General features: G+C 38.7%; 1 protein-coding gene across 2 annotated transcripts; it reads left to right on the plus strand.

Annotated features, from left to right (window-relative positions):
- On the plus strand, positions 1 to 19,459 carry LOC122660469 (auxilin-related protein 2-like). Of its 2 annotated transcripts, none has more exons than XM_043855796.1 (8): positions 1 to 1,100; positions 4,047 to 5,712; positions 5,807 to 5,938; positions 6,043 to 6,135; positions 6,306 to 6,371; positions 6,571 to 6,660; positions 10,590 to 10,766; positions 18,945 to 19,459. In XM_043855796.1, exons 1-8 carry the CDS (start codon positions 400 to 402, stop codon positions 18,981 to 18,983), a joined length of 2,964 nt encoding a protein of 987 aa, XP_043711731.1. In that variant the 5' UTR covers positions 1 to 399; the 3' UTR covers positions 18,984 to 19,459. The 2 variants fall into 2 exon arrangements, with proteins under 2 accessions (XP_043711731.1, XP_043711721.1); XM_043855786.1 differs by having other exon boundaries at positions 2 to 1,100; positions 5,807 to 5,942; positions 6,035 to 6,135.
- Positions 19,460 to 20,405: the final 946 nt, after the last annotated feature.

Genomic DNA, 20,405 nt, shown 5'->3' on the forward strand with positions numbered 1-20,405 from the left:
AAAGGAGATAAAAACCAAGGCGAGAGAGAGAGAGAGAGAGAGATTTGAAAAGGCCAGTGCAGGTCAGAATTCCACCACCCACGTCCTCTCTCTCGCTGCTGTAAGCCTTCCACCTCTGTAGACGACGAGGAGGGCACGCTCCACCTCCGATTCAGTTCCGATTACTGATTCCAAATTTAGTCAAAGCCGTCGATTCATTTTTGTCTATCCTCGGATTTTCACATTCTTATTATTTCTTTGCTGTATGCATTATTTGGAACTTTTATCACCTGAGATCGATTGGCGTGACACGAAATTCTGAACCCTTAAATTTTACTCCGAACCTCAAAAACCCTTATCTTCGAATAACTCTTTCTACCTCAATTACGCCCAGATCTGGGAAACTTAAATTGACGAAACATGGATGATGAGTTTCCTGGTCTGTTGGCGAGGGATTTTGGGCACAGACCTCAAGGAAAATCGGCTCCCATGTCAGCATCAAAGAGTACTGGTGGCCTTAGCAGCGGTGGAAACCTAAATTTCGGTATCGGATCAGGGGGAGACTCAAGATCGTCCTCAGTCTCGTCTAACCGTTCAAAATCGGCCTGGACTTCGAATTCCGCTGGTGGGTCTTTCCTTGACGATCATGATGGGCTCTTTGGTTCCACAGGGAATCAGAAAACCCAAAATTCTGGAGGTTTTGGGAGTTCCGACGATGTGTTTGGTGGCCCTCCTAAGTATGATAATCGAGGGGAAACTCGTGGTGGTGCCTCTTCAGCTTCTTCATTCGATTATGATTCTATATTTCAAGGATCGAAGGATTCGGGCTCAAAGTTTTCATCTTTGCCAGTTTTTGATAAGCCTAAGTATGATGATGACGACGATATATTCCATGGGTTGCCGGGAGTGAAGAACTCTTCTTCTACTGCAAAGAAGGATGATGTGTTCGCGTCAATCTCTTCGCCTCCGAAACAGAGTGCTCCATTTGATGATCTATTGGGGAGCTTTATTCGAAAGGATCCGGATTCTAAGAGTTCGAGTGGAAGGAGATCGGAAGAAGTAGGGAAGGATTTTGATGATTTAATACCTGGGTTTGGTGGGAGCAGTCCTCTGAAGAACAGGTACATTTTGGGCTTGCTCTCTACTGTTTTATATTGGTGTTCGTTCTTGGGACTTTAATGCGCATTTTTGGTGAATTTGTGTTGTTCTTTCAACAATTCGTTTATTGATCTGTAGCTCACTGGATTAAATTGCCACATTGTTAGATTGAAATTTGGGGTAGGTACTCAATTCACACTGTATTCGGGCCTCGGCGCAACGGTAAGGTTGCTCTGTTCCGACCTTGTGGTCACGGGTTTGAGATGGGAAACAGCCTCTCCATGAAGCGGGGGTTAAGGCTGTATACGTTATGACCCTCCCCAGACCCTGCAGTGGCAGGAGTCTAGAGCACTGAGTACCCCCTTTACTCAATTCACACTATTAAACAGCTCAATCACGAAAATCTATGGATTTGAGTTTACTCTACTTATGAGTTAGATTGGATTGTACCTACAGATTTGGAAACTGAGTACAACTTTGTTCATGTTGGACTTTCCACTTACAAATAGAAAATTTCATCAATTCTAAATTCTTTTACTTAATCCCATGTTGCTGTCGTATTTATATTCTCTTCTCAATCTCTTCTACATCAGAAGAGAATTAGGTGAAATAAATTGTAATTAGCATCACAATTCAGTTGGCATTGGTGTCTTGGCATCTTGGCTTTGCTGACTAAGTTTTCAGAAACAACTGACCAATCAGCTGGCTCTGCATTAATGTTTAATGTAATACCTGGAGAATACCTTTCCTGAATTTAAACCTATAGATACTCAACTCAACTAAGCATTTTCCAACTAAATGGGTTGAGTGCTTGGAAGTTTTTCCATTCACCCTGTTCAAAGCCATGTTTGTGCTCAACCAAAAGAAATTCATATTCTTTCTCACCATATCTTCCCGAGTAATTTTTGGTCTACCTCTTGGTCTTTTGCTCCTCTAATCTGCATCATATCACTCTTCCGTATTGGTGGACTTAAAGGCCTCTGCTACAAATGGTGATACCATGTTAAACATCTGTCCTTCAACTTTTCTTTGATTGGAACCACTCTTTAATCATCTGGAATATCAAATAGGGTCGTAACTGTCTCTGGATTTAAAATGTCTAATGTCTAGATACTGAAACTTCAACAGCATTGTGACTTTCAGCAGTTAGCAAATGTCCATACTCACTGACATTACAACCAGAACATTTTCTTCTGATCAGCATGGTGGTTCTTTCATTTCAGCATCTTTGGTTTGGGGATGCTGATTCACACAACTTGTATTTCTTCCTCTTTTTTTTTTTTGTGGGTGGTGGGGGGGAGTTGCGGTGGTGCTTTGTTGAGGTAAAAGCTTTTAACATTTTACTCTTTTTGACTCTGACATGCATGTCCTCATCTTAGTTAGTTAGCCTCAAATAGTCACACTTCTATCCAAAGCAAGGAAAGAAAAGATCCAGATTACTGCAGAAACATGGTGGCATATGCTTTTGAAGTCCACCCAGACCCTATATGGCGGTACATTCTTGTAAGATGTTGAATTTTACATTTTTTACAAAAGCATATTTCATGTTGAAAAAGCAACAGGTTCACATACCTTTTGAGAAATGAATTAGACATTATGGCATATTACATATTCAATGATACTAATGTATGGGATTTTTGGTTAGAATCATAATAAATGTGAACCACAGAAACTTAGTATGCTTCTATGATGGTGAGGAATGTTTATGCATAAAAGTGAATATTGCTAATGAAGGTATTAGGAAAGAATCCCAGATGCTCTAGGATTTTGAAACCAGTCGCACTAGCATTCTTGTAGGAGAATCCTATTATAAATAGGTCTCAAAGAGTATAAATTCTTGTCAAACAAGGATTGGATATGGGAAATCCTATCCTACTAGGAAACTAAAATTAGATTCGGGCTCCAACATAACTCATATTATAGGTCCATTAAAGTAGCCTATAACAAAGAAACCTATTGGATCATAAGTTCACTAAATGTAAAACCCATTCCAACATTTATTTTGATTTAAAGAAGCCCTATTGGCCTGCATCAATTATTTATTTATGAAAATATGCATGCATATGGTGGCGTTAGCTTTTGAGTCCAGACCTTAATCAGAAAGTTTGTGTTTTGGGAGACATTGTATTTCTGCAATAATGTTTTATGCATAACAATTTGGGAAAGAGAACGCCACCAGGTCATTCAGCTCACGCTGCCCCTGCACCCTAACACAGGGACGTGCGAAATGACTGTCACCCCCCCCTGGAACCCCGGAAATGACCAGGGTTGCGGCGGTCATTTCGCGTGCCACTATGTCAGGGCGCAGAAGTGGCATATCTGGTGCGACTGGGTGGCATTCTTTCTCCCTAACAATTTAATAATCTTTGTACTATATATAGGATTATATATGGTACAAATCTAATAGGTCCTTGTATATTTTGTATTCTATACTTAGGATTATATCAAATGTACTTTTCTGATTCTAATTTTTAATTAGAAAATTTATACTAAACATTAAGTATCCATTGCACCCCCCATGGCCCACTGGACTGGTGCTAAATATTAAGTTAAATGTCAACTTTTATCTTGTGACCTTTTGTATGATGAAGGTTGGACAGAGCCTTCGAGAGAAAAGATATTGCTTTTAGTGCTGTTGTGAAGTTTGCATTCCTTGTTGTGCTTGCTATTTCCTTCCTTATCCTTAATTATTTTTGGTTTATTATTCACACCTGGATATGCTACATATATTCCATCTTACAACTGACCCAAAAAATTGTCTGCTCTAGTATATATGCATCTTTGGTAATTCCAATGCTGTTATATTTTTTTCATGGTTTAAATAGGTAAATATTTATGAACCTTTTCTAATCTTTTTCTGAAGATTATTACATGTTTTCTTCAGTGTCTCTTCATTTAAATGATAGTCAATTTAATATATCAGATATTAAATGATAGTTGGTCATGACAACATTATATTCTTTGTACAGAGCAACTTCAGAGGCCAATCAGCCTCAACAGTCTACTGCTCCTTCAACTAAATCAACTTCCAGAATGATGGATGATCTCTTTGTAGTCTCAGAACCAACTTCTTCACCAACCTATCCACCCTCAGGCTTGTTTGCTGATCCTCTGGAGCAAATGAGTAAGCCCAACAATTCTGGAAGTGCGAAATTTGTTGGTTCAGCAGGTAGTGGGACAGTATTAGATGATATGGATCCCCTTGATAGCCTTGGGAAATCTGTTCCCCTGTTTTCAACTGAGGTGAATAAAAAAGGGAGGGAGAAAAGCCCTTTAAGGGCAGGTAGCATGGATGCTTCTGCTGGCAAAGAGTCGAATGAGAAACCTTATGTGAGGGCATCTGAGAATGCGTCACAAAAGAAGGTGCCTGTTGACAATTATCGGGAATCTCATCAAACCCTCTTTGACATTCCCAGTGGTTCATCAAATTCTAATAAACCTACTGGCTATGCTGGTTCTCGCCCTTCTTTTGTAAATGCCAATTCTAATGGGACAAATTCTCAGGCAGACATGTCTCCAACATCTGAAGAGAATCTGGAAGCAGCTGATGATGTATGGTTGACTGTCTCTGAAATCCCTCTTTTTACACAACCTACAAGTGCTCCACCACCTTCAAGACCACCTCCTCCTAGACCAGCACAAGTTTCGAAAAGAGATAAAAGTTCTTTTGCACCTGTAAATATGAAAAAGAAAGTTAGTGAGCTCCCCACTTTTTCGCATTCCACTCAGAGCTTCCAGAGTCCTAAGACGGTCCCTGATTCAGCTAAGAGCTCCGGTGTCTCTTCAATATATGAACTTGAAGACTTTGCCATGGATAGGTCCCGAAGTAATGTTGATGAACATGCAGACATTCTATCTAGTGAGGAAGACATAGAGACAAACTCAGCTGCTGCTGCTGCTATGAAGGAGGCCATGGATAGAGCTGAGGCAAAATTCAAGCATGCTAGGGAAGTAAGAGAGAGAGATAATGTGAGGGCTGCAAGAAGTAGGGAGCCTGCCCAGCAAGATGCTCATGAGCGAGAACTCAGAGAGAAACAAGAGAGATTAGATCGTGAAAGAGAACAGGAGAGAGAGGAGAAAGAAAGAGAACAAAGGAGACTTGAGAGGGAGAGAGAAAGGGCTCGGGAGATTGAAAGAGAGAAGGCCAGACAAGCTGTGGAGAGGGCTACTAAAGAAGCACGTGAGAGAGCAGCTGCTGAAGCTCGCTTAAAAGCTGAAAGGGCTGCTGTTGAAAGGGCAAAAGCTGAGGCACGTGAACGTGCAGAACGAGCTGCTGTTCAGAGGGCACAAGCTGAAGCTCGTGAAAGGGCAGCAATTGACGCGAGGGAGCGAGCAGAAAGAGCAGCTGCAGAAGCCAGGTTGAGGGCAGCTGCAGAAGCAAGGGAGAAGGAGGCACAAGAGAGAGCTGCTGTTGCAAGGGCTGAAGCAGAAGTACGGCTTAGAACAGAACGAGCAGCTGTTGAAAGGGCTGCTGCAGAGGCTCGAGAAAGGGCTGCTGCGGAGGCTCGAGAAAGGGCAGCCGCTGCAGCTGCTGCAAAAGAAAATCAGCAAAAGAATGATAATGATCTCGAGTCTTTCTTCAATAATATGGGTGCTCGGCCAAGCAGTGCACCAAGACCAAGGCCTAATTCTTCGGTGAGTGCCTAGGGAGGTGGCACTGATGTTGCACTTTTATTTGTTGTTCAAACCTAGCTGATCAGATCATTTACTTCCTGATCATTTGTTTCAGAATCCATTTGAAACCCAATTTCAAAATAAGGGAGGGTCCGAAGCTGTGCGTAGAACATCTTCTGGAACTTCATCCACCATGAAGAAGGCATCTTCCTCCACAAATATTGTTGAGGACCTTAGTTCAATTTTTGGGGGTAATCTCACTGTTAACATGTTAAATTTTTTTTTTAATGCTGAGAGATTCTGACCTATGATAAATTTTCAACCTTTTTTTTTAATTTTATAGGGACATCCTCTCCATCTAGGGAATTTCGGGAAATTGACGGGGAGAGTGAGGAAAGACGGAGAGCCAGATGGGAGCGTCACCAGAGGACTCAGGAGCGCGCAGTATGCATTTATTTTTTTTAAATACTTTTTTTCCTTCTTTAATGTTGGAATAATTATTGTGTCTTAATTACTTGCATTGGACATATGCATCATTGAAAATCTTGATCAATTTAAATTCAACTTTATGGTAGTCGCTTCTAAAGTTTTTGTTATTGAGTTCTCTTTTGTAGGCAAAAGCACTGGCTGAGAAGAATCAGCGTGACCTTCAGATTCAGCATGAACAAGCAGAAAGACATGTAAGTCTTTCCTATCAAACCGTTTTTTATTGAAATGGATCTCCTTTACAAGCATTAGAATATGAAATGGGTTCTCTGTTTTCCTTGAATTATATTTTTCTGATTCAGTTGTTGACTTTTTATGTTTAAGTCAACATTTCTTTGAGTTACTTGAATTGCCATTTTTGTAATCTTGCCCTTGCCCTGCAATTAATTTCAGAGGATTGCTGAAACGCTGGACATTGAGATTAAGCGTTGGGCTGCAGGGAAGGAAGGCAATCTGCGTGCTCTGCTATCAACATTACAATATGTGGGTTCATGTACATTTAATTTCTATAGTATGTTTGTTGCTTCTCTTCTTGTAGCAGTTTTGGTGCTAACAGAATCTATCCAGTTGTGTATTTGTACAATGTTGTTTTCTCCCTCTTAATGATAGGTGATCCTTGATGGTCTGACATCTAGAAAGCACTTCTACTAGTTAGCAATTTCTGATGTAGTATTTATTACTGGCAATAGCCACCAGGAAGAGCTCATTTATACTTCATCTTTTCAGATCGTGTTTCTGGAGAGATTAAAGTGTCCTTTCTGCAGGGTAATGGTGACCAAATGTGGTTGGCAACCTATAGTGTTTGTATGTAAATTCAGGAACTTAGGAGCCTCTGATCCTTCCTCTTATGGAGTTTGACACAGCCATTGATAGTGTTAGCTAGAAACATGAGTCAAATAACCTTGTGGCATTCTTGAGTGGCTTCCACATTTGCTTTGCTGAGTTCTAGAGGTTCCATTTGGTGGTGGTTTTGCTAGAAGTGAATCCATTCTTATGAGAAGCCACTGGCAGAGCCACCTATTTAACCTGAACCATGTACCATGTGATTATATCTGAAACAAAATGTCATCTTACATAGAAGAATCATTCTGCTATTGCTGATCTTATTAATTGGGGAAAAAAGAATGATGCACATACCAATTAATCAGTTGTTAACATTATCTTCTCTCTCGCTTCAGGATGTGCTAACCTCTGATTGCAGTATAGTACCAGTTTCTTCAACAATTCTACCGTCTATAACTTATGTTTCAGGAAAGGAATTAACTTTCAATTTGGGTCTTGAATCCTGATTACCATCATGACTAAAACCAAAATATTTCATTAATTTTGTTTTTTTGTTCTTCTTGATATCGTATTTTTTTTTAAAGAATTGGTTGATTTGTCTGCAATGTCAGAATTACACTTTAAAGAATTGGTTGATTTGTCTGCAATGTCAGAATTACACTAATTCAAGCTTTGAATTATACTAATTTCAGGCTTTTCTGATAACTCAAAATTTAATTTACAAACAAAAAGGCCACTGTGCTTCATGTCACCCACCTGAGGCTATACAAAAGGTACAAGGATAAAGTACCATACAAAGGAAGGTTTCTACTTTTGGTGGACCATTGAAGATGGAGCTTCTCTGAATGCAGAAAACCTACAAGGACAAACAACGATCTTTTCTTTATATCAGGAAGCAAACCATCTCGTTTAACTTCATCTTTCAAAAACCCTTAACCCTATTCTTATCATATAATGCTCTCTCCATATGCTCTAAGTGATGGCAGCTGGAAATGGGACCATAGTTTCTCCAGTCAACATCCGATTCATTCTGTTCTAGTTCTGTATTAAGTCTTCGATATGCCTGGACGTAATCTTTCCTATGTTCATTTCATTCAAAAAGATGTAATCCATATTTCAAAGGATGAGATTGTAAACACAATATTCAGGGTTTAGGAAGGCGGGAACCCAGTGAGATAAAATGATCTATGGTTGGAATGCTATCAGGTGTCTCCAATGAAATAATTGTGTTTTGTTTGGCAATCCATTGATCGATATTACCTAAATTGGAGGATATCTTCTGTTAGGTTCAGTGGGGCAATCTTATCGAGACTTTAAAGAGTTGCAGCTTGAATTTTCCAGTTACCAAACCATCCTGCCCTCCTTTTTCTTCCCAGTCATTCAAGTTCCTTGTTGAAAAATCAATTTCACTGTTATTGACTGATTTTCCAACATTTAGTTCCATTATCTGAGTTCTAATTTGCACTGATTTCTGGCTTCTATTGTGACTACAGCAATAGGCCATGGATGCAGTAAAAAAATTCCTTTATGGTGATAGAACGTCTCTTGTAGTTTCAATTGTAGTGTTGAATATCTTGCTGGCAATTTTTTTATGTTAAGCCACACTTCAATAAATATAAAGTAAAATAGAAGAAAATAATTAGCAAATTTCTAGCATAATAACGTTTCAGCAGAAATCCTCAAGAGGCAATTTGGATGAGTTTCGAGGCTTCCAAATAAAGTAATAGTAAAGAACTTTTCTGTAATTAAACCTTACAAGTGGGGTGAAATAGAGAAGTCAGAAAAGGAAGGGAGACTTTAACGATTAACACAAGAATCTGGCCTTATATGAATATATAAAAGAAAATAATCTTCAACCTCTTGACAGTACAACAGGGAAGGAATGAGATTTAGAGAACTTAAACAAAATTTTGGACTGGATGGCTCAAGTTTGAGTACGATTGAATCAGAATTTTCTTTTAACCTCAATTACTGCAAGATACAGCAGACCACCACAACCAGATCTGGTTCTGTTCAATTGACCTAACTACCTGATGCAGTATCAAAAACTACAAGGATGACCCGATTTGGTCCTACGATGGTTGATTACTCGTCTGTAGGAATTCAGTTTTGTCCTGGTCGTGGGGATAGTTTTAGTCATTATTTTGTTTTGTTTTAATGTGTGCTTTGTTAATAGTGTTGGCTGGAATTAGGTCTGTGTTTTTCCAGCTTGATAATTTGAAAATTTTGTTGGCGCCTGGGAGTTCTATAAAGCTGGTCGTTAGGTACCCTTGATTTTATGAATAGACACTTTGTTTCTCTGCAAAGTAGTGTGGATTTAGTACTTGATATGAGTGGATCCTCAGGTTCAACTTGGTGAATTCATAGGGGGTTTAAGATGGATTCTTGCCTGTTCTATCTCTACTATTCTTCTACTTCGTTCTTCTCATCAACTGTTAAGTCTATTCCAACTTTTTAGCACCTGTAGCACCCCTATTCTGTCAAGTTTTCTCCTGATAGCTTGCTGTGATCATAATTCATAGATATTACTCAACCGGTCACACAAGAGAACCCGTTTATGGAAGAAACCAAAACCATGACCACTAACACTTGTCTCCATCGATTGTAGAGTTACTATATTTATGGACTAAGTTCTAATGAAGAAAATAAAAAACTTTGATACACATCCCCGAGCAACTGCAAACTTGGAAATTCCTCCAGCAGCTAAAGATTCCAAACAAAACTAACATCGCCCCAGCCCAGGCCCCTTCCCCCTGGTGGGAAGAAAAAATAATATTAAACCAAGACTCCAAATGCTAACTACATCAAATATGTTTCAGGAGAAATCCTTTAGTTTTTTCATGGCTGAGATATTGCAGTTTTCAGTTTAAAAGAGAGATTCTTTAGACACAGTCCTCGAAGAAAGTTAACCCAATTAAATGTAGTGCTTCAAATTCCATGGAGACAGTCTTATATGCAGCAACCTTGATGAGCCAAGGAACAAGGTGAGACCTGCAGAAATGGTTAATATCAACTTGAAAACCGTTGCACAGCCAGAGTTGGAGCTATGTTGACCCAAAAATGCTTTGTTTCATAGATATTTTCTGGTCCTGCTTTAAGGGCCCTGTGAAAGTAAAAGCTGAGGTCATTAAGGAATATTTTTTTTGGGGGGTGGGGGGGGGGGGAGAATAGAGTAACTCATCTGATGTTGCCCAGGCTTGAAGGAAGTTGGATGGTCTACATATTAAATCTCATACAATTTTCTAGACTAGGATGTACATTTAATCCACCCCCCCCCCCCCCCAAAAAAAAAAAAAAAAAAAGAAAGAAAGAAAGAATGAAAAAATTAGGATGAACCAGTTACCTAGTTGTTCATAGACCAATGTATTTCCTAATATACCATTTTCTTAGTTACCCATTTACGAGGTAAAAATTTTTAATGAATTCTTACACCTTGTATAAAGTGACTGCTTCCTCAGGAAATCATACTCCTTTAGTTGTCACTAGAGGTGGAGAATGACATGGGATCCTGTTCGTGATCCTGTTCTTGATACGTCTGATTTGTTGTTTTATATTGTTAGTCAATAATCATGTATAGCGTATTATTTTACATGCCAAGTTATTTCTAATATCCATTTAATCATGAGCAGGTGCTTTGGCCTGAATGCGGTTGGCAGCCTGTTTCTTTGACTGATTTGATCACTGGTGCCTCAGTTAAAAAGGTTTACAGAAAAGCAACCTTGTGCATCCATCCCGATAAGGTGCAACAGAAAGGTGCTAATCTTCAACAGAAATACATTGCAGAGAAGGTGTTCGACCTTCTTAAGGTACTTCATTATTTGAAACCAATCTAGTTTATATAATAAAATCGGTTCTTCTCCAATCAATAGAAGGTGTGATTTATTATTTGTTGCTTCGCTAAATTGGCCATTCATAATTTGATGTAACCTAGTTGAAAGCAAAAGCATATCACAGTAACTGATAGTGACCATGCCACAACTTGGTAGAATCTGACAGCCACATAGACTTGAATTTTTAAATGCATTTTCTTTTAGATGGGATGTCCATGTCAAGTACTGGAAGAATGTTTGGCCCAATGTAGCTCTAATGATTTACTGTTTACATCTGTTAGCCCAGTCTTGGTTTGATTAATCTGGTGTAGGACCTTTAGTTATTTGGTCGTGGAAGATCCAAGCGGAATAGGATTTTCCCGAGCGATAAAAATGTGAAAATAAGGGAAGGAATAGAAGAGAGGATGAAATCAGATTACTTATGAGAGCTTGTCTAGAATAACTCAAGTATCAAACCCAGCAAAATGATCTTCAAAAAAACAAAAAGAAAAACACCCAGCATGATGGTATCATTCTCCATCAGTCATTAACTTATGTGGAAGATAAAGTATGATAGAGTTCTATATAAATGTTTAAGGTTACTGCTATCCTATGATGATTTGGGCAATAACTTTCCATTTAAAGGTTAGATTTACGAAGCCATGTTTTTGGTGATTGAATAGCCTCTCTAGTGACAATAAAAATGAGGAGAAATGGGAACATTTGCACCCCTTCCCAAAATAACGAGCTTAAGAAAAATGATTTGAATATGAACTTGATTTAACCAATATTTAAGATTTCGGGTGGAATTTATCGAAATTAGAGAAATATTATGACCCTCCCCAGACCCCACAGTGGTGGGAGCTTCGTGCACTGGATACTCCCTTTTTTAGAGAAATATTTCTCTTTCCTGGGGGGTCAAATATGGTAAAATTGGAGGAAGTGCCTAAATTTTGAGTGAAACCTGTTGAAATTGGCTAAATCTTTCTGTTACCCCATGGTTCGTAAACACCCCTGAGTCGAAATTTCAAACATTGGATTTTACTTGGACTTCAAAAATAGAATAAGGATGAATCAAAACTGGAATAAAAATGAAAATTGAGAAAAATTTCCTGAAATAACTTCAAGTTTGACTAGTCTAAAATTTAATAATAAACCAAAATGGCGCAAACTCTAAAAAATATTAATTAACAACCAATTCATACAAGTTAAATAAACAAAAGCTGATAAACGCATTGGCTAGTCCAATGACACAAAAAGTTTGAACATGCTCTTCAACGTGGTGTGTCCATTGGATCCAAATGCCATCCCAAGTTGGCCGATAGTATTCCCCTGTAGATTCTTTCTTCGTGTTGGAGTTTCCCCCAAATTTTCTGTTCTGCATATAATTCAGCATCTTCTCCTCACCATAATTTTTTGGGGGAGCGAAAGTTACAATTTATTGATGCAGCAAAAAGTCTTAATGCTGATAATTTTTTATGGATGTATCAAATCTGAGTTTGTGACTCTTCATCATCCTGCAATTGCGTCTTCCCCCCCCCCCCCCCCCCCTTCCCAGTCTCATTCTCCTTTTATTTACATTTTGTAATACAAGCATGATTTTTTCGTATTTCTGTGCTGATTTTTTAAATGAGTACAATTACCTCACTATTTAGTGATGAATCTACACAAAGATGTCAATTAGGGCCTTTTTGAATATGGCATTAAATTGAACTGTGATGGAAATTCTATGGATTCTAGGCCTGGTGGGCATTTGTGTGGAGTTTTTAGAGGTCATCACGACAACATTGCTTTTGTATATTCAGTTCCAATTGCTGATTGACCTGGTTGAAAGGGTTACTGAACTGAAGGCTGTCACAAAAAGTTTTGAGGTTTACTTGGGCTACAGATAACATGATTATCAAGTGTGACACCACCTTGGTTGTCAAGAGGCTATCCTCTTAACTCTAAAGACCCTTGGAGGTACATGTGTCTTAAAAAAAAAACTGAAATTTGTGTCTTTTTCCTAGAGGATGTGTTTGTGAATGGCCTAGCTGATGAATTAGCTAGGGAAAGGGTCCGTAGACAGATATTGTATTTGGGGACCTATCCATCCCATCATGTACCTTTGCTGGCTTTTTTGGTCCTTGTGACCCTTGGTTGTCGTGAATTATCTCCTGTACGGCTGTACCTTTACCTCTTTTCAATAAAATTTGTTACTTGTCAAGAAAAAATGGAAGAAAGTTCTCTGTGGTGGAGTGTACTGCCCATGCCCAGACACAGGGGGGGGGGGAATGACCTCCGCGCCCCCCATGATGCCAACGTGTACGCAAGGGCCACTCTTCCCCACAGAGAACACCGACCCAAGAAAAATGTAGTATAAAAGTTTCCCATACAAACAGTGTGGGTAGCAGGTTCCACATGAACATGATCTGGATTTGGGTAGTAAATTGTGGCCTTAGATGCCAAAGTGACAATGTATTTGGCAACCAGTTTCTTCAGAATCTTTTTTTTCATTTTTTATAAACCTCTCTGTACTAACCATTCAGTTCCCAGCCATTCCTTTTCCTTTCTGGCCACTCTTTTATGTTCTCTCTATCTCCCTTCCTTTGACATGGAAACCCTACAAATTGGTTCAGTGTAGTGATGATCTGGTAACAAGAATCATGTGGAAAAGTATTTGATGAAACATATCACCATCAGTAGACACTGGGATCTATTGGGCAGAGCCAAGACTTGTGGAGTAGAAGGAAAATAGAATTTGGAGTTAAGGGCATATTTGGAATACTCTTCGGGAGTGCTTCCGGTGATTTTTTGCTCTACAGGAGTGAAAAAAACATGAGAAATATGTTTGGTAAGTCTGGTTCATTTTTCTACTCTTGCAGAGTGAACAGGGCTTCTGTAGTGGAAATGGAGAAGCGGTTTGAAATTGTTTCTTCAATCTTCACTCCCGGAGCAAATCTAGGGACGCTGGTGGAGAAACAAAATGAGGACCCGACATTTTGCCTCACCTTGCTTCTCTTGCGATTGACTAAGACAAGGTGAGCTTACATCTCCATCTCTTTTCCTCACTCCCTTTCTCCCCATTTGTATGTATCTGCAACAACTGCCGTCGTCACTCTCTGACTTTCTCTTCCTCTCTCTGTATTTCTCCCTCTCCTGATCTTCTTCTCTGTTGCTCTCTCTCCCTCTCCCCCTCTCCCCCTCTCCCAAGTGTATGTATCTCCGTTGTCATCGCTCTCTGACTTCATCCCATGTAACTCCTCCGCTTGCGAGCATGCGAAGCTTCTGTATTCTCTAAATTCTTTAATCCGATGGTGTTCAAATGGATGAATCAAGCTCAAAACTGAGGTATCAACAATGGAGACGGAGCTGAAAGATTTTGGTTCCAAAAACCATCGTCAAGTGCTCAAACCAGCCGATGAGCCTCATGGTGTTCGGGCAAGGATGAGCGACCTTTGCCGAAATCGGATTCCAACTTGAGTTCTTCCCCTCTCTCTGCTGATAGTCTGCAGGACCTTGAGAAGAAATTTGCTGTTTTCGTAAGAAGAGATGCTTACAGGATGATAGGTAGGTGATGCAGGTAAGGGTGTCCAATCAGGCCAATTGGGCATTGGAATACTGTATTTTCGTCCATAGTTGGGTTCTATGGGCCTTGGGCTTATTATTTTTGGGTTTATTGATGTAATGGGCCTGATTTATGAGCCCATAAAGTTGGGACAAAATTAGTACACGAGATTAGTAGTTAAGTATTCGAGCTAGATTAGGATACTTAATAGCTTTTAAAAGGTCTATTTTAAGTCTGTTTACTTTAAGTCAGTATAAGAGTGATTAGGAGTCCATTTATGTGTCAATTTATGAATTTTGGGTCTTTATATATGTAATACACCCCCATAAGAGAGTGATTAGGAGTCCCTACTCTTCTCTACTCTTCTCTGCTTCTCTATGATTACAATGTTAGTTTCTGCAATTCCTCGCTCTTCATATCAGTTTCTAGTTTTGATTTGGTTTTTGCATAAAAATCTCATTTTTTTTTGATTTCTTGAATTCCTACTCCAATTAAGTATTTTCTGAAACTTGAAATCTAAACATTGGATTTCAATTTTGCTTCCATACTTAGTAATTGGTTTCTGTTATGAACCTTCTTATGGTTTCAAAATTCAAATTTGAAACTGATTTCCTGTATTCCTACTACAAGTCTGATTTTAGTTTAATCGATTTTCAAAATTTTGTTTTCTAAGTCTCATCTCAGATTTTTATCATTAGGCTTTTTATTTGATACTGAAATCAACTTCTAATTTGGTTTGTCTGAACCTTGGATCAATTCTCAGATTTGGGAACCCTTTCTTCAACTAAGAATCTGACCATTGGATCAAGCCTGATTTCTGATATTATATTCTCCCATTTTTATTAGGGCCTTTATCCAGAATTTTGTCTGAATCTGATCCCTTGATTTTTTTTTTAACCCAAATATTCTCTGGGACCGGGCCAGCCCCTAAAATTTTATTAAAAAAGGGTCCAAATAATAAAGATACAATTGGGGGGGGGGGACAAGCCCGCCTAACCCCAACCCGAGATATACAATTAGGGCACTCCAACACTCAAGGAGAGAATCTCTCACTTCCCAACCCAGAAGATACAGATTATTTCCTTAAAACCGGTAAGCCAATAGCATCCTCACGGGTGATCCTCCGAATTTCGATTGGTAGAATCTCATCTCCCGAGAATTCTGTGTCCATTGCTGAGGCGCATGCAAAATTGATCCCTTGATTCTCTGTTATTAAATTCTTTGGAAGTCTGGTTTTATTCCTTAAATGTGATTGTGTCGCAAGCCTATCTGCCATTGGATTTCACTGGTTCGAGATTAGCATTGCATTATTTGGTATCAAGCCGAAAATCCTGTGGCGGTTGATTTTGATTTGTTTGAATCTCAAATTCGTATGCTTCAATTTCGCATGGAGAATAGCACGAAGAGATTTGTGATGTACTTTTTTTCGAGAGCTTGCTGATGGTTTTTGAGAGACTGCTGATAATACTGACTACCTATGTGATAAAGCGTTAAGCAAGAAGGAAGCTTCCGAAAACGAATCGGAAGTGGAAGAAACAATGGTAGAAGAGGAGGTTGATCATGACAGGATTCCAGTTGAGGAAATACAATTTGAAGAGATCAAGAATGGTGATTTCTTTCTTCCTCCAAAAATCTTGGATTTAAGGAAGCGATCATTGTTGATTTTGATCGTGAGACTCCTTTGATCATCATACCATCAAAGCCAACAAGCTTAGATGTTGATCGAGTGGTGTTGATTCCCTTGTACTATAAAACTCGAGGACAAGTTTTTTTCCGATTCCAAGGGGCATGAATGCAGTTAAAGGTGTCCAGTTGGGCCAATTGGGCCTTGGAATACTTATTTGGCCCTTGGTTGGGTTCTATGGGCATTGGGTTTGTTATTTTTGAGCTTATTGATGTAATGGGCCTAATTTATAAGCCCGTAAAGTGTGGGTAATATTAGTAGTGTTTGAGTTAGATTAGGATACTTAATAGTTCTTAAGTATAAAAGAGTAACTACAAGTCCTTTTATGAGTCAATTTAGGAAATTTAGGTTTTTATATATACACCCCCAAAAATGGGAGATGACTTGAGTAAGAACGAGTTTTTATTAAGAGTTTTGGAGCTGTTGAGTTTGGCATATGGGATTGGTATCCCAGACCTGGTTTACTCTTCTCTATTCTTCTCTTCTCTTCTCTACATCGTCCCCACTGAGTACAAGGCTAGTTTCTGCAATTCTCTTCTCTTCATATCAATTTCTAGTTCTGATTCTATTCTCAGCATAAAAATCCTGTCTTTTTCTGGTTTCTTGAATTCCTACTCCAAGTAGCAATTTCTGAAACTTCAAATTTAATCATTGGATTTCAATTTTGTTTCTTTACTTAGCAATTAGTTTCTGTTCTGAACCTTCTTACGGTTTCAAAATTTAAACTTGAAATTGATTTCCTATTTTCCTACTACAAGTTTGATTTTAGTTTAGTCGATTTTCAAATTCTATTTTCCATGTCTGATCTCAGATTTCTAATTATCATTAGGTTTATTATTTGGTACTGAAATCAATCTCTAATCTGGTTTGTCTGAACCTTCTATTGATTCTCAGATTTGTGAATTCCTTCTTCAACTAGAAATCTTCAGATCCTATGACTATGCCACCATGGCTATTGGATCAAGCCTGATTAATGATGTTATATTCTCCCATCCAATTAGAGCCTTTGACCGGAATTTTGCCTGAATCTGATCCCTTGATTGTCTTTTTTTAAAATTATTTGGAAATCTGGTTTTATACCTTATGTGTGATCCTATTGCAAGCTACCACTGGATCTCACTGGTTCGAGAATAGCACTGCATTAGGAGGGGGAACTGCCTTTGTAAGAGAGACTTCCGCTCAGATTCACAATTACCATGCTCATTCCCGATCCCTTTGGTTGTTGGGATGAAATGAGGTTCATGAAAATAATTTATCTTGTAATTGATATAACTCGGAACAAAATATGCTTGTTCCGTTTTACATGGGTTCAATTGTCTTCTTTTGGGGTCTGTTTTTCTGGGTTTTCTCCTTGAAAGTTTTACATGTGTTTACCATGGATTGTCATGCAGCGTTTTACAGAATTCCGAACCAAAGCTGGTTCAGATTTCTACAAGTACCCATCTTTTGAAGGAACATCGAGTGGACTCTGGGAAACAGAGGAAAATATATACCTTTAAAAAAGACAGAAGTTCATTTATCCTATTAAATTTATTGGGTTCCAATTCCTATTCTCTCTGTTATTTTGTGAAATTTGTAACTGACTACTGTGGATTATGGGCTCTATTACATGGACCTTTATTCCCTGAGGTTTGCTGATCAGTACGGTTGTGCAGTTCCACTCATAGGGGGGGCTGAAATGACCATTCCACCCCCTGACCGAACACACTGCCCGGGTGGGGTCCACCCCCTCTTATTAGAGGCACTAGGGAACTGTACCGGGCAGGGGAACCGCAGGTGATAAAAATTCCTATTACATTGTCTCCAAACCCAGAAATACAAGCCAATGCCCTCAAGCAGCACAACAGGTTTTATGTTAATTTCCTAATACTTGAGATTTGTTGTTAGAACTTTGGTCTGGAACTTGAATTATGGTTGCTGTTTTTTAAGGTTCTTAGAGCCATGACCTTGAATATAATCCATGTTGTGAATTGATGTACTTCCAATCTGCAATTTGAAACTAAATTATTACAACACGACTGATCAGTTTTTTTTATCAGTAATTGGCCTCTGATCTGTTACATGATTGGGAATTTTTTCTGTTCTATCAAGTACTCATTATGCACATTAAGAAAGATGTAGACTCTTCCTGTCTGTTTGGGCCTGGGTTTCACGTAGAACACTTAACAAACTCAGATTGAAGAACGTGACTCTGAGGGAGAGCAAGAATGAATGATGACTCAAGATAGGGCTAGATTTAGCTTCAAATTGTGATGGAGAAGCCCCTAAAGTGGATCTCTGACTTTTACAAATGTGTGTGGTCACAAGTGCTCAAATCAAAACCATCTCTAGTTGATTGAAACTGGTAATGAAACAGCTTAGAGTTTTCCACCTTTCATGATCTCCATACCATGGTTAGAAGTGCCAGAAAGGCTTCTGTTAAAGTGCCTTCCAGACACATTTCTGCTTCTTTCATGATCCAGAAACACTTCATACGCGTCGTTATCAAATGCGCTATTACATCACAAAAGTGCTCCCCAAGAGTTAGAAACGCCCCAGAAGTACTCTTACTCTCTTAGTGCTGAAATACTCCCACGAAGCATAAGTGTTGCCAAATGTGGCCTGATTAGCCATCTGTTGATGTTCAGAAAGACAAACAGTGCCAGAGAGATTCCTTAAGATGTTTTCATCCTGTAAGAAGTATGTGCCTTGATGTTGGTTGCTAGTTTAAGGAATGGTATGCCAGTAATCACTTCCAGACAAACTATTATGTTGGAACACTGATTTGATTCTTCTACATGGTTGTAATTTTTGTAGTTGATACAATGTGCCTTTGCTATTCTGTCAGATTTTTTTAATAGTTTTATTATATTTGGAGTACATGTTATGATTTCCTGTCAAGTACATTATTGGTCTAGTATTTTCATCCTATTGGGAATGCCTGACATCTGAGTTGTTGAAACAGGAAGCCTGGAACAAATTCAATTCAGAGGAACTTTTCTAAATTCTTTGCTTATTATTTTATTCTGAGCTGCTTCATCTGGTAATTGCACGAGTTGGTGGGGCAACAATACAGGAGTGATGGTAGGATGTATGATTTCTCACTACAATCATGCATTTGGCTTGGTATCACATTATGCCATTTGCTATACAGGTTTCCTTCTGAACTACCAAGGTGCCAAAGGTACAGACTTCTTTTTGATTTTGTTGATGTAAATTGATGTTGTTTAGGGGAAATGTACGGCTCAAATCTAAGTTAATGTTGAAATCGGAATGGCTGATCATTGTAGAGTATTCATATCCATGGATATATCATAAGCCATCTGTTTGAGTTAATTAGTTCCTTCATTAATTTTTTTGAGTGCTTGATTGATTGAACAGATACCAATGTTTTTATTGGTATCTTTGTAATATCAAAATAGACTCAGCAATTTTTGTTTCTTGAATTGAGAAATTGAATGTGCAGTTTGGACCCTATGTCTATGTGGTTTTAGTGAATATTTCATTATGTTTCTGGATCATGGTTTGTTCTGGTTAAAAACAAAATTTTTACATTACTCTGGAACTCGATAGATTTAATTTAAACTGCTATCTGAACAAATTCCCTGAATTGGGTCGAACCGTCGAAGTCAGCTGGATAACCCAATGATTTGTCCAAATTGTGACTGAAGTAGCTGGACTGTGGGCTGATCTAGAGCTGTCACAAGTAGATTCACCTATGTTTCTAGTCTGGCTTGTTCTGTTTTAACTTTATTTGCAGCTAATGTGACTGCTGAACTTGTGCCATGATGAAGTATAAAGTAAATCCTGCTTGTCTAAATCAAGTTGGGAGCTCTCATGATTTGGGTTGTGATGCCATAGCTGCATCTTATTAGGTTTCCAGTCTAGGTTATCCTTGCTTTTTATGAGTTGGAAACTCACCTTCACTCTGTAGTTTGTGCTGTTTTTGATATAGAGACTAAGGACTTTGAAGCTGGGAGCTTTAGAGTAGATCAGACTCGACTGATCTTTGCCGAGATACTTCGAATCCTACATGCGGAAAACTTGCATTATTCAAGAAGGGGCCAACGAGTTTTGTAATGGTAACAGGAATTTGCAAGTTTGAATATGATAGCCCTATGGATTGGACGTTGTGAAAGCAGGACATCCTTCGGTCTATGGCCTTTTTATGGTCGTTCAATATTTCAAGTTTACATTGATTAGAGAGATGCTACAACCATATTCATTCGTAGACTTGGTTTGTCAAGAAGACTGGAAGGAAAGTAGTTACCCAAAATTTTTTTTAGGGAAATGAAACAGCATCCCACAAAATTTGTCCTTGTGTCCTTAAAGATTTCGTAAAAGGCTTAAAAAATTTTTTAAAAAATTAAAATTGTAATATGAGTGAATTTGAACAATTTGTCAGGTTCTCCAAAAATATATTACA

The sequence above is a fragment of the Telopea speciosissima genome, chromosome 1 (assembly GCF_018873765.1).
Source record: "Telopea speciosissima isolate NSW1024214 ecotype Mountain lineage chromosome 1, Tspe_v1, whole genome shotgun sequence".
NCBI classification, from domain to species: Eukaryota; Viridiplantae; Streptophyta; class Magnoliopsida; order Proteales; family Proteaceae; genus Telopea; species Telopea speciosissima.